At 35.0% G+C, this 13828-nt stretch overlaps 1 protein-coding gene across 1 annotated transcript; it reads right to left on the bottom strand.

Annotated features, from left to right (window-relative positions):
- Positions 1 to 2143: 2143 nt before the first annotated feature.
- LOC140146078 (uncharacterized) lies at positions 2144 to 13322 on the bottom strand. Its single transcript, XM_072167829.1, has 4 exons — positions 13218 to 13322; positions 11127 to 11424; positions 9945 to 10272; positions 2144 to 6222 (listed from the first exon to the last, which is right to left on the bottom strand). The coding sequence occupies exons 2-4, from the start codon at positions 11351 to 11353 to the stop codon at positions 6001 to 6003; spliced, it is 777 nt and encodes a 258-aa protein (XP_072023930.1). The 5' UTR covers positions 11354 to 11424; positions 13218 to 13322; the 3' UTR covers positions 2144 to 6000.
- Positions 13323 to 13828: the final 506 nt, after the last annotated feature.

Genomic DNA, 13828 nt, shown 5'->3' with positions numbered 1-13828 from the left:
AAACGTTCGCCTAATGGCGCTATGGGCTCCCTTGGCATGCCTGGAATTTTAGACAACTAAAAGTAGGCCTACCCTCCCATAAAAACCCCACCAGCAATTAAGGGCACGTACCCATATTTCTCGTTGGGATTTTTAAAGGAGGGAGCTCACTATTTGCACATGACATTTACCCCAAGGCAAAGGAGTCCAGGTACGCCATTAGGCGAACGTTTACGGTATAGCTTATGCCCCTGTCACACATAGACGGACTGGGTCAAAATATATCGCCGTATACAAAAATATCTTATTCCGTGGCGAAATCAACCGTCGGGCAGAAGATTTGGTTTAGAGAACTAGGCCGCTGTCTTATATGGGAGCGTCGTATCTCCAGTAGGCGGGAGAGTGGCTCTGAAGAAGATCATGAAGCAGAACCTTGTTATAAAACTGATAACTCTGAAATTGAATCTCTCCATTAAGTTCTCTGAAGCTACCGCCAAATCTAATATAAACGGTTTTATGAGCAAATCTAATAAAACTCTTCCTGTTCGAGATAGCTCTAGTCGAGCTCTTACCTAATCCTTATAGCAGCCAATAGCTGTACTCACTCTTTAGTTCTGATTCCAAACCTCATTTGTTGAAATTTCTAGAGAATTAAAGAAACGGTGATCGAAAACCTAAGGCAGGCACGAAATAAAAAGTTTTCTTATTCGAGAACAACCGGGAGTGCAACCCCTCCTAAGATTTTCATTCGACATACTAGTACTAAAATGCTTGTGTTAGTACGCTAATCGCAGATCCATCCTTTGCGCTCATTTTAGTGGTACAATATAACCCACTTATACCTTAACCCTAGAACTACAGAGCCATATTTTGTAACACTGACTTCGAAAGTCCGTGTTATATTTTGTAACACCGACTATGTTTATCATTTTCAATTATAAAGATCATGCCATATTATTTTTAAGATATCTATCCAGTGATCCCAAAATATTTACCAATTATATTCTCCACATAATGTCGCTATGACGTACGTCATAATTTGAGAAAATTCGACCAAATCTTCTCCTAAATATAAAAGGAAATGACTATGTCAACCTAACTAACAAGTAAAAAGTCAGTAGCTCTTGGAATAACTTACAAAAGAGAAATGAAAATCATTGATTTTACTGTAGAAACCAATGGTGTGCCTAACTGACAACCTACCCAAATTGTGGTCATTTTTGATGGCCCTGCACCCGGGTATGGTGCTGGGTTAAATTTTATCACTAAATAAATTGAGCACAAATTATTGATCTACGATTAGCTTTGGTCGTTTGGGCGTAAACGCGTGTGTTTTTTATGACGGATAAAAAATCTTAGGATAAAAGAAACCTTAAATTGTTAGCTTTAATAAACCAAAATAATTATTTCAATCGGCTAAAAATTCTGAAGATATGCCCTCTTTAAGAAATGTACCCGTTTTTCACTCTGTCCACGGATGAGGTTTGGCTCTATCAAAGATTAAAATGAAACACACGGTTAATGACATGGAAAGATAATAGCATTAGGCTTTGGAAAGCATTCACTATGAGCGATGATCACCAGCTAACCTCCAACATCTTCGCAACCGTATTACTGCTGTATTTGCAAGTATACAGCGCGCACAAGGAGGGTACGCAATGCAATATTCGTCAAGGAGGCAACCAGGCAGAGGGCAAAGCAGCACAGTAAACTCAGTTCAGAAGAACCAAGGACATACCAAACAGCCCTTTTTAGACTCCCAAGAGTGAAAAACGGGTACATTTCTTGAAAAAAGCACATCTTCAAATGTTTTGAGCCGATTGAAATAAAGGTTTCTTTACGTACCAAAATATGTTTGATTAACTTTTAATTATTTTTTCAGAAATAGGAAAAAGGGACACTCTGTATATATGTGTGGTTGAAAAGTACATCGATCTTCGAGTTTAAAAGTATGGTTGAGATTTAATGGAATGGGTTGGGTGTAAAGTTTATCAGAGGTCACCTGAGTTTAAATAAGTACAGAAAGGCGGATTTTCATGAAAGTTTTTCAAAATAAAGACGAACATTTTATAATGTAATTTCAAGGTTATCCGGTGGCACCTGAGCTCAAAACTAATAATATAAGTGGATTTGTTGGAGCAATGACACAATTTTGTACAGAAAATTTGATTGCCATCAATTATTATTTAATTCCGTTATGTAGATATGTACCGCAACGATGCCCATACACTAACTATTGTTATAATATAATTTCTGAAATTTCGAATTTTAAAAATATACATTGCTTTACATACATAATTATCATAATAAAACCAGTGCATTCTCAAAAAGCTAGTGTTCTTATGCATAAAAAATGTTAGACCAGGTCTAACGTTAGGTCTAACTATGGACTTACTCAATTTACTTCCAACAAAATCCAAAAGTTAATCTGTAGCCATATTACTAATAAGCTTCATGCATTTGCCCTTAACAGGATCTGCAATAATATAGAATAAGTTATATAAATACCGAAAAGGTCCTCCTCCGTAGGACTGAACGCCATAGTTAAACAAGGTCTGACGTTAAGGTATACCTATGTATACCTAGGTGAGTAATTTTTACCCAGCAAGTGGCAAATAATAATAAACAATAATGATGCTGTACGTACATCAACAGTTACGTTAACTATAATACCTAGACAGTGCTTTACACTATCGAAGCAGGAAGAACCGTGAAAAATAATTAAACATAAATGGATTTACTGGAGCAGTGAGACAATTTTGTACAGAAAATATGAATGTCATCAAGTGTTATTTAATTCCGCTATAATAGATGTACAGCAACGATGCAAATGCACTACTAAATAATGTCTGAGTCATTTTGACCCAGTAATTGACGAACAATGATGACCAAGTTCTTGATTGTTTGGTGAAACTGTCAGACCTCGTAGGCAAATAATTTACTTTGTGCAGAAATCCAATAGTCACCCAGTATTTTTTATTCCGCTATTTACATCAACAATAACGTAAACCCTGTCATTACGTGAAGAGTGCCTAAAATATCTAAGCAAAAAAGATCCACGAAAAAACACTTTTATTATTATATTCGTCAACCTATAAATCTTTCACCTGTTTAACCAGTCAATACCACAATAGCACCAAGTCCTATTGTGGTATTGACTGGGTAAAACAGGTGAAAGATTAGGACGACGATTATAATGTGACCAGTGATTTTGGTTCTTTCTCTGGTCTCTGGCTTTGATTTTTAAGGCACTGCTCACGTAATGATAATAATTAAGATTGTTAAAGATTACTAAATACATACTATCATAATTATCTCAAAACCCTAAGGTGAGTCATTTTCCCAAAGTGTAAACAACAATGATGAACAACTTAATTGATGTTGTGCAGAAAATCCAATATTCACCTAGTATCATTTGATTTGAATATGTACAGCAATTATACGTAGCCTATGTTAAATAATGTAAGTTTAAATAAAGTAAGCAACAGAATTAAGATACCAGTTATGTATATCCCAGTATATCCTAAACAAAGGCAGTTATGTCAAAATGAAAACAAGTAGCCAATACTTACTTATACTCTTTAGCGCTGATTTAAGATCTTATTTGTTAAAATTGGTTGAGAATTAAAGAAACGGTGATCTAAAATCTAAGGAAGAAATGAAATCAAAAGTTGCACTTTTGTGTTCTAATCAACGAAAGCTACCTGTATTATTCTACCTTTTGCACTCTGAAAATGTTGTTGTTGTTGTTTTTTGTCCAAGATTGTTCCAGCTATGAGCAACTCCACACATATACCATTGAAGATAACACAAACAATGTTTCCCAGCAGTTGAGTTGTGGGAAACAGCCAATTAGTCCGAAAGGTATTTATTCCGGAAGTGATTAAAGATAGGGTTAGCGTAAAAGATAAGGCTAGGGACAGTGTTAACGCGTAGAGTTAGAGTAAGTGTTGGGTTAGGGTTATGTTTAGGGTTAGGATTAGGATTAGGGCTTTGGTTTTAGGTTAGCTTTAAGTTTGAGGGATAGGGTTAGGGTTTTAAAGTTTTTGGAACGTCGCTCTATCGTCGCTCTATGCCAATAACAGAGTTGTTCATTGTTGGTATGATGTTGGGTAGAAATTCAATATTTAGTATTTTGATAGTGTGTTAAATTATTATTTGTAAATTTAGCTTTTCTGTAAATCCTATAAGCCTTTTGTGTTAAGAAATCTAATCTCATCAACCGACGTCATGCAGTTGTGCACATCGTTAGCGAACATCGCTGCTGCTTATTTCAATGCCGCATGCAGGGAAGTGTTAGTATACCTCATAAATATTTATTAGGTAATCCAGACATCTTATTGGTTAATAACGCCAGCGTCCGAGTACGGTATTTTGACTACTTCCCCGCGCCTGTCCAATTACGCGAACGCGGGGAAGTAGTAAAAACTTCCGTACCCCTACTACCACACGGTGTCTCGACCCCGCGCGTCACCGTTCATTCAGACGTAGCGTTATGCTACACAACGGCGATTCTGCAGATGCGATTATCGTGAAAATGGCGTCTGCTGCAGTTACTTTGCCGAGATTACCGACGGATAATAACACGCGAATTAGGCGTTCTATGAAACAAAATGTTATTTATGGAAAGTTAAAAATAAAATTACAATAATGTAGGTCAAATGTAAATACTAATTGAACAGAAATCCTGCAATAAAATCAGGTAAGCAAAATATTAAGCTTATTTAACATGCCGGCCGGCACGTTGACTGGTGTGTGTTTTGACTTTTATTTACGATTTTAGGCCGTGATAGTGAAAATATTTATGAGGTATAGTAAAACAAATACAACATGTTTCATTTCGTCGCGGAGGGAAGTAGTCAAATCATCCAACACCGAGGGACCAGTATAGTTTTGACTACTTCCCCTCAAAACGTGTTGTATTTGTATAATAACGAAGACATAAGGCCTCTAAAAGCAAAGGATTATGGGATTGACCGAGAAAGGCGAAAAACACCACCAATATTTCAAGGGTTCACAACCAGAAAGCAGTAACTCACTATGACCAGCTGTCACAAAATGAGCCTAAAGTTGGCACAATATCTCTGAGATATTCCAGATTTGCTACCCAGCAAACACAAAACGTTTTCGACATCATTCGCAAAAGGTTATAAAAGGTTGTCAGAAAATGTTTAAATGTCGGGTTATATAAAGGGTATATTAAGGGCATAAAACGTTTTCATAACATTTAAAAACCTTTTTTGATAACCTACTGCCCAACAAACACAAAATGTTTTACAGAAAACGTAAAACTTGATACAAAACATTCTAAACAGAATGTTATTTTGGGGTTGAACTAATATTTTGCGAAACGTGTTTGCCCAAAATATTTGCAATAACGTTTTAAAAACGTTTTCATGACCTTTACATAACCCGACATTTAAATGTTATTAAAACGTTTTGAATAAAACATTTTAAGAACATTTCTGTATTTCCTGAGCGCAAATATTTTAACATAATGTTATTTAAGTGTTGACAAATTATTTGGCAAAAACGTTTGCGAAAATAGTTTACAATAACATTTTTAAAAACATTTAAAAAATATTGTTGTAGTGTGTTTTCATATAAAACGTTTTAAATCGTTTTCATGACCTTTATATAGCCCGACATTTTAATGTTATTAAAACGTTTTTACCTAAACCGAAAGCCAAAATATAACTTCTTTATAACGTTTTAAAAACATTTTTGTGTTTGCTGGGAATACCGTTCAAACAAACATGTTAGGATAGTTCTTTGCTTTGGTCTCCAAAAATCAATATTTCCTCCAGAATTTCTTTTGTTTTCTATTGAATTGTTTCCTAATCAATGTACTGTATCTTCTATAGTGTCCTGCCGACTCTATGCTCATTTTTTTTGGAGCAAGGTATTGGGATTTAAGTCTTTCTGGCTCTCAATTCTCGATTTATTAACCACTATTAAGAAAGTTTATGGCGGTAGCTCGACGTTTGCCGCGTTCTGATTGGCTGACATCCCCATTTTCTATCACCAGAATCGGTGTACCTGCGCGGTGCAACAGTAAACTCGTATTTGATGGATAGATACTGTGACCACCGTGTTGTCATCAAAACCAATTGCCAGTACATCCACGTATCTGACAGCATTTCTGCAGCTTAGAAAGGAATAGCAGTTGCTGCCACAATAATCATAATTGCGGAGGCATTTCTCGTTAAGAATCCATTGAGAAATTCCGGATGCAGAATTGGGCTGGAATGTAATATAGAACAATAAAAAAGCAATGAAAACATGATCATTATGATTTTCAGATTTTCATTTTCATTCGATATCACCTAAAAATAGAAAATAATTATGTTGTTATTCTCTGGGATAAAAAACAAAAAAGATTTTTTCGTTGAATAGATGGTTAAAATAAATATTTCCATTTTGCTTGTCAAAACCAAGTACATTTTTCCTCACTAAAATGTTTCGTCCTTGGACGGGATATTAAAAAGTCTGGAGAAGTGTGGGAAGCTATGGAAATAAGGAGAAGAGGGGGCAAGACCATAAACAAAGAGGGAATATATTTCTTAAGTCACGTCTACGATCCTCTTCAAAAGGCTGGAAAAGAGACTATGAAGCACCGGAAACCCAGTTTCCCAGGAAAGTGGACCATATCAGTCATATACCTGATGAAGTCCTCCGATGTGAAGGACGAAGTGAGTAAAAATCCACTTGCTTTTGTCAAGCAACATGGAAACAACTTAACCTTTTTTCATTCATTTCTGCTTTTAATATAGACCTATTGCTTTTATCATCATAATGATTATTATTGTGGCAATCAAGTCCAAGTAATTATCGCAATAAATTAGGTGCATTCATGTGTGGCGATGCGAGTACACGTTATTACAGTTAGTATTAAGCGTGCTAACAATAATATGCTTCTCAAACTTCTCAAACGCTTCAACTTGCCAACAGATGATCCCATAGCACACAACATAACATAACATAACATAACATAACATAACATAACATAACATAATCAAAAGGTTGCCAGAAAACGTTCAAATATCAGGTTATAAAAAGGGTATAAAACGTTCTCATAGCATTCAATAACGTAAATATAATTTTAAATACTCTAACATAATGCTATTAACGCGGCTGTGTACTCTAGCCATTGTGTCTTTCTCAAAATTGAGTTTTTATGATATGTTTGTACTTTTTTTATAAATACAAGGAATGAAAATCCAGATTTGTAAACTCCAACTGCAATATTTTAAGGATTTTATTTCACTATTCCACTCGTGTTTGAAATTGAAAAGGAAAGAAAATCTTTGTTGTACCAGCAAGGTACACGCGCGCAACAACTCATCGCGTTGCGTATCGCGAAATTTGTTAACGCACAAATACGCGACGCATACGCGACGCTTATCTGCATTCGCGGCGCATCTTATGGAAACACCACGGAAGCACTGATTTCACAAAAACCTAGTGGTCATATGGCTCCGTTTTAGCTGATAAAATGTGGGGTTTTTCAAGTTCTTTCGCCCGATTTAAATATCAAGTTATGAATGGATTTCGCTTAAACTTCTCAAGGGGCTGTGGATTTACCCGATGTTTACGTAATATAAGTTACAAAAACGAAAACTGTCGCATTCTCCTGTGAGATTCGATGAAAGTGCAAAATGTGACCACTTTAAACTTCAACGGCCATTATTTCAATGTTCATTTTCTCGGTAAAATGACGATTTAGGTACACGATAACTCAATAAATACAGCATCTATAGGTAAGCAAATATGATCATCGTAAAAAGCATGATCGACTCAAGAAACGGTTTTCTCATTTTTTATATTTTGGTCTATTTCCGATTTTGGGCATCATTTTGTGCAAATAGGCGTTTTTGAATTTTAAAAAGTTCATTTTGATGCCTTATATGGTCAATATCTCAAAAATTAAGGCCAATATCAAAAAAATAAAAAAAACGTTTTTGGAATGGAGCCTCAAGATTGAGCTAAAAACAAAATAAAATATTTTGGAAAGAGTGTTTTGTTATGATGTACCTAACAAATATTGCCAAAAACTCACTTTTGTGATTTTCTTCAAAATTGTTGTTTTTACCCCAAATCTGTATTTATATTAAGATTTATTGATGTCTTGCCTTCATAAAAATGTATACTTTTATATGTTTTGCGCGAATAATTACAAAACGTTTGCACAGTATTTTTTGTGGAAGCTGAGAGTACACATATCGAATTGCATTCTGAATACGAGTAATGTCCTTCTGGTATTAAATAATTTTGAATTTTTTAAATTTGTGATATAATACAGAGTTTATGACAAAATATTAAAATATGATATTTTTAAAATTTTTGATATTTAGCAGTGCTCAAAGTAAACTTTATAATTCTAATTATATACTTAAGAGTCACCCTATCTAAAAATCATTATATAGTTGGCAAAGGCCAATTTTTTTATGTCATAGATTGGAAGGGTTTTGGGTGTAGATTGTAAAAATCAATTTTGCTCGCCCATAATGATACCCGTTGCCATGGTAGCGGTCTGTAATGTGTTTTAGGCAAGATTGGCTCATTTCAGACTGATAATTCTGAAATTTATCCAACAAAGAATGGATCATAGCTCCGTTATTCAAGAAGAAACAAAAATAATAGTTATATTCTTGCAAAGACCCATCTTTGTACTTTCCAACAAGAAATTAAAATTTTACATGTGATATTTTCTTATATCTTTTCAGGATCTGGCAACACTGAAAGTTTTACCATCTTTGAGGTGCAAAAAGGGTACTGGCCATAACTCACAGTATTTCGTAATTGTGTATTCATGTAAAATGACTCCTTTTTTTGGTCTCCAATATACAGCTATTTATTAGGCATAACCACCAGTAGGCTATGTTAGCACATCTATAGCATTAACAAAGACAAAGGTCCCAAACTCGGAATTTTGAAATCGGATGGGCAAATCACTGAATGGACTTGTTTTCCTTTAGCTTATTATGTATATCGTCGGTCGAAACACATAGTGGCGTACGTGCAGGACAAACGCAAAATACATTTCCGAGAAAAACGCGTTTGAAGGATATGCTACTAATAACATAGTCAGTACTCCTCCAATATTATCTCTCAGTGGACCGATTATATTGGAAATTGAAGTTAAAGGATTTAACTATTAAACTGTAACTTAAAGGAGTATTTCGTGATCCTAGCATCCTCTTTTTATGACATTTTTCAGTACATATCCACGAAAAAGCATATTCCCAAAATTTCAGTTGATTCCGATTTTGCGTTTGCGAGTTATGCATGATTATGTGTATTACACTGCTCCATAGACAATACGTTGTAATTTCGTTCTGGTGCACCAGAACGAAATTCAAATTTCGCGATATCTTTGCAAAACGAATTAATCTGCAAGAAATATTTTGTACATACACATTATGTAACCAGAGTATTCCAGTGATATAAAAATCTCAATGTACATGTTTTGTTTGAAAAACTAATAAATGATCCCATCAAACAACCGTGACGCCACTATGTGAAATGGAAGATTTGGGGTTTTTGGCTCGTTTCTGAAGCGTACGCCAAATTATTGACGGATTATGTGCGTAAATGTCATCAAATCCGACTTTCGCCGTTTCAAATAATGGCGTATGTTGATCGTACGTCAGTTTGAGAAACGGTAGATATTGGATTCTTACGGGATTGTTAACATAAGTCAATTAATTAATTAATTAACGTTATTTATTAATTAAGTATAGTTGAGCTATCTTACTTGGTATATTTGAAGATTGAAGAACTTGATATGAAAAACCGTTGGGCAAAATGTCATAAAATTTACCAAAATCGCCGTACGCCACTATGTGTTGTGACCGACGACATATGTGTTGGTTGTGATCTTTAGAAAGGAATTCGACGGACGACAGGGTCAGCAATCCTGTCTTCCACAGAGAGTGCAATGACAAGCATAAAATGTGTCTTACCTGTATAACCTGAACCAGAACCCCATCCTTATTTATAGCCAGCGTAATATTTTCGATTTTGTCGACGGCTGGACACTTTCGAATCCACGGAGAAAAGGACCGGAAATCTCTCTTATACCTATAACCATAATCATTCGCGGGTTGAAAGCCTATCTCTACTAAGCTGGGGTCAGTCTGGTAGTCGGGCACTGCAGCAGACTGTGATTGAAATAACGTAGGATACATGGACTTTGCATCCTGCTCCTGTTGAGGTGTCAGCTGAACTATTGTCTCGTGCTTTGTTATAGCAGCTTGTAATAAATCAGGATTACTTTGGAGCTCGTGAACTCTATATTAAAAAAACATACCGAACATGACGAATTAGTTTGTATGAATTCTCGGGTCTCGCCACATTATACCAGACAACCGTAGTTACCGCGCAATCCTTATTTCGAACGTAGGTTCTCACCATATACCAGCGTGTGCAGGGGTGTGGGGTGTGGGTGTGTGTGTGTGTGGGGGGTCGGTGGAGAGAGAAATGCACTCAATAATGGGAAAATAGCTGGGAATGCACCTAACCGGGGAAACTGGTAGGGAGTGTAGCTATAGCGAGAGCAATACGATAATAAATAATGAATAATTCAAGTTTGAAAACCACCCCCCCAAAGTGTAAATTGCTTACGCAAAAATAGCCGCGTGCACTTGTTTTTAGGAGCAATACATTTAGATTTTTTTCATCATGTTCATTGATAAATCCATGAATGAGATCAAGCGAAAAATGAATGACAAAACATCAAAAGGGTTTTTTTCTCAGGTATGTATTTTGTTAACAAGCAATATGAAATCAATCAAACCTATGAATGAAATTAATTCGGAATTTTCCTAAATCTTTCATAAAAAATTATTTTGTTATTATTAAAGTCACAAAAAAATGGATCCTCCCAATCTTAACGCCTGTATGAGTTACCCTAAAAAGTTTCAAGTTTATTCGCTCTTTGGTCGAATTTGTTCCAATTTGCTACCATATTTAACAATTCAGCTTCAATATGGCAAAATATTTCGATGTACCATAGCTTATTCTAAAATTTTTCCAAACTCCATTCTCAATGTCAAAAAGACATCTAACTCAATTGACTATGTTCTAAAAACCAGCCTACGACACTGAACAAACTTGTTTCTGTAGCCCCCGGGCTGTAGCCTTACCTGTCAAAATTGATGCTGGCCACTTGCTCCTCTGTAAGTTGAAACGGTGTCGGTTGTGGGCATGTACAGACTGGGCATATTGGTGCGATGTGTATTAAATCAACTGGTGCGATTTGAATTGGTTCTTGAACCGGTTCAAGTTGAATAAACCCTGTAGTACTTCCGAGAAAGCACAATGCAACCACACAGAGGGTTTTGAGAATATGTCTACTTTTCAGACTATGCATGGTGCTTGTATGATTTTAAGCTATCACTCCCGATTCGGTGTCTTTTAAAATCATTCACAATTTTCAATACTCTGGAAAAACAGAAACGTGAACGTACATTAAAATTCAATGTATACTGCTATTTTAAACATCATTATTTTAATGGAAAAAATCTCTCAAAATCTAAATGCAAATTACAAAATATTGAAATTCTGATCTATTTGCAATGTTTGCTGTGTTATTTGCTTAATTTAAAGCCATAACGTACGATCTTATAATATGAATTTTTTTTTTCAAACCTGATTTTTTGGCATATTTGTAATGTTTACACATGTCCCAACTTGCACCTAAATAGAATCAACCAAATTGTTTGTGTTTAGAGGTTAACAGAGCAAATTTCGACATTTTTAACCTTGTTTTTTACACTTTACCTTGTTATTTCAGCTCAAATGGACAGAAACCCTTCACCGTAATTATTACCAGTATTATTTCAGCATTATACATTATCAAATTAAAAATTTGAATCATTTGTATATTCAGACTTTAAAGCTATAATAAACCGAATTTCAGTCAAATCGTATGTTTTTATTCTTTGCCGAAAAATATGAAATAATACTAGTTATAACTGCCAAGGAAGTTTCCTGGTCAAATAATGAGATAAAATTAAAGAAAGCACGCGTATAAACATATCCGTTTAACTGTGGTGCTCTATGTGAGAGATTTAATGCTTTATACTAATATCAACAATGCTTTGTTGTCCAGATTTGGCTGATTACAATTAAGCGTAAGTACATGTGTAAACATGTACTAATATGCCAAAAATTATGTTTGAAAATAACACTAATAGAATTCATTTAAAAAGGTCGTAAATCATGGCTTTAATAAAGCAAATCTAAAATAAATCGCTCTAAACAGGTTGACAAGATTTCACTATAGTCCATCTGTTGGATTGGTCAGGCACTCTATAGGTATTTATAATAGTGGAAATTTACAATGAGAATTCTTTCAAAAGCGATGAGAGTTGTACAATACTAAGAGAACTGAAAATGTTCCCATTTGCATGAAACTTTCAACCCTGTGGGCGTGCTTTCTAATCCAAATGAATTAGAAGTAGTAATTAAATTGAAAACAACCTATTGCGTTGTTTTAAACGAGACAATTTAACACGATATTTAGTATAGCATGTCCCGATCAGTCCCACGGGGATTAAAGTTTCAAAAATCGCAGTTCTCATAGTTTTACCCAATTCTCTTCGCTTTTGAAAGAATTCTCATTTTAAATTTCCACAAGTGAGAGAAGAGTGAATTGTAACTCTTTTACAACGAGAGAAACATACAATACATTATTTTTGTTATTAATTCATCCCTTAACTTACTTCTATTATGGGAATTTAATGTCTTATCAAAACATCAACAATGCATTTCAACAAAACAAATTTGGCTAATTCCATTTAAGTGCAAGTTGGGACAGTTGTAAACATTACAAATATGCCAAAGCAAGTATACCGGTAACTTTTTTTTTCAATTCAGTTTTCGTAAACACAATACAAAACAGGCTTATGCTGTTATAGTACTTGTATTAAGATTTATTCTGTTTCCAAACCATTATGGTAAATTCGGCTATATTTACAGCATCATTATTTTTTAGGAATCGATTTTATCAACAACAACAACAACAATGATGATGAAGCAAACAACCCTAAGAAATTAAAATAAAACATACCTGTATTAAAATCAGTGCCTGTTTCCAAACCATGATAGTAAATAATGGCAATAATTACAACATCACTATTTTTAGGAATGGATTTTATCAACACAGAAACAAAAAACCAAAAAATTAAAAAAGCTCTTGATGATGTGAACAAATTTAAATAAAACATTCTTACCTTAGGTTTCAAGTCAATCTGTTCGCACGCCAACCAGTATGAAACCTATTGATATTTTCTTGCAACTTTTATACTCTTTGAACCGGATCCTATGTTGGCTTGTTATGTAGCTTATAATAGAAGTAAAATAAATTACAATGTTTTCTATTGTTACTAATTACTTGTATCATTGTGATATTATTGCCCGCTTTGCCTAACGTCACATGTTACCAAGGTAGGCGTCAGACAGTCTGGCACACGACGCAAATACGTTCTTGGCGGAAACCCGTCAAAATAACATGCATGAGCTGTCTAACGAAAGTCTGTATAATCGAAATCGAGACTACGTCCGGCATCTGGTAATCCTATACGCCAAATAGGGCTTCTCGTTGCTGAGAAATCTGACGGCTCACCGTCAATAAGGTAAAAATTGGTCTGAAGAAGCTAATTTTAAAAGGCTTCCATCAAATATTAGTAGAATCTCATGTCAAGGTCATCCGAAATCAACTGAGTACAGATCGTTTGAGTGGTGGGTGTGATCACCATTGAGTGCCAAAAATGTTCAACGTCATGTTAAGGTCATCTGATGTGAACTGAATATTGAATGCCGGATTGTCATGAAACGTGATGGA

The sequence above is a fragment of the Amphiura filiformis genome, chromosome 2 (assembly GCF_039555335.1).
Source record: "Amphiura filiformis chromosome 2, Afil_fr2py, whole genome shotgun sequence".
NCBI classification, from domain to species: domain Eukaryota; kingdom Metazoa; phylum Echinodermata; class Ophiuroidea; order Amphilepidida; family Amphiuridae; genus Amphiura; species Amphiura filiformis.
The sequence above is the reverse complement of the archived record's forward strand: the minus strand, read 5'-3'. Positions and strand labels throughout refer to the sequence as shown.

Excerpts from the sequence above, each read along its gene's own strand:
- LOC140146078 (XM_072167829.1), bottom strand. The coding sequence starts at position 11,353 with ATGCATAGTCTGAAAAGTAGACATATTCTCAAAACCCTCTGTGTGGTT. Across the intron at positions 10,273-11,126 it reads GCCAGCATCAATTTTGACAG|AGTTCACGAGCTCCAAAGTA; the intron begins GTAAGGCTACAG and ends TTTTTAATATAG. Across the intron at positions 6,223-9,944 it reads TTCTGGTTCAGGTTATACAG|CCCAATTCTGCATCCGGAAT; the intron begins GTAAGACACATT and ends ATTACATTCCAG.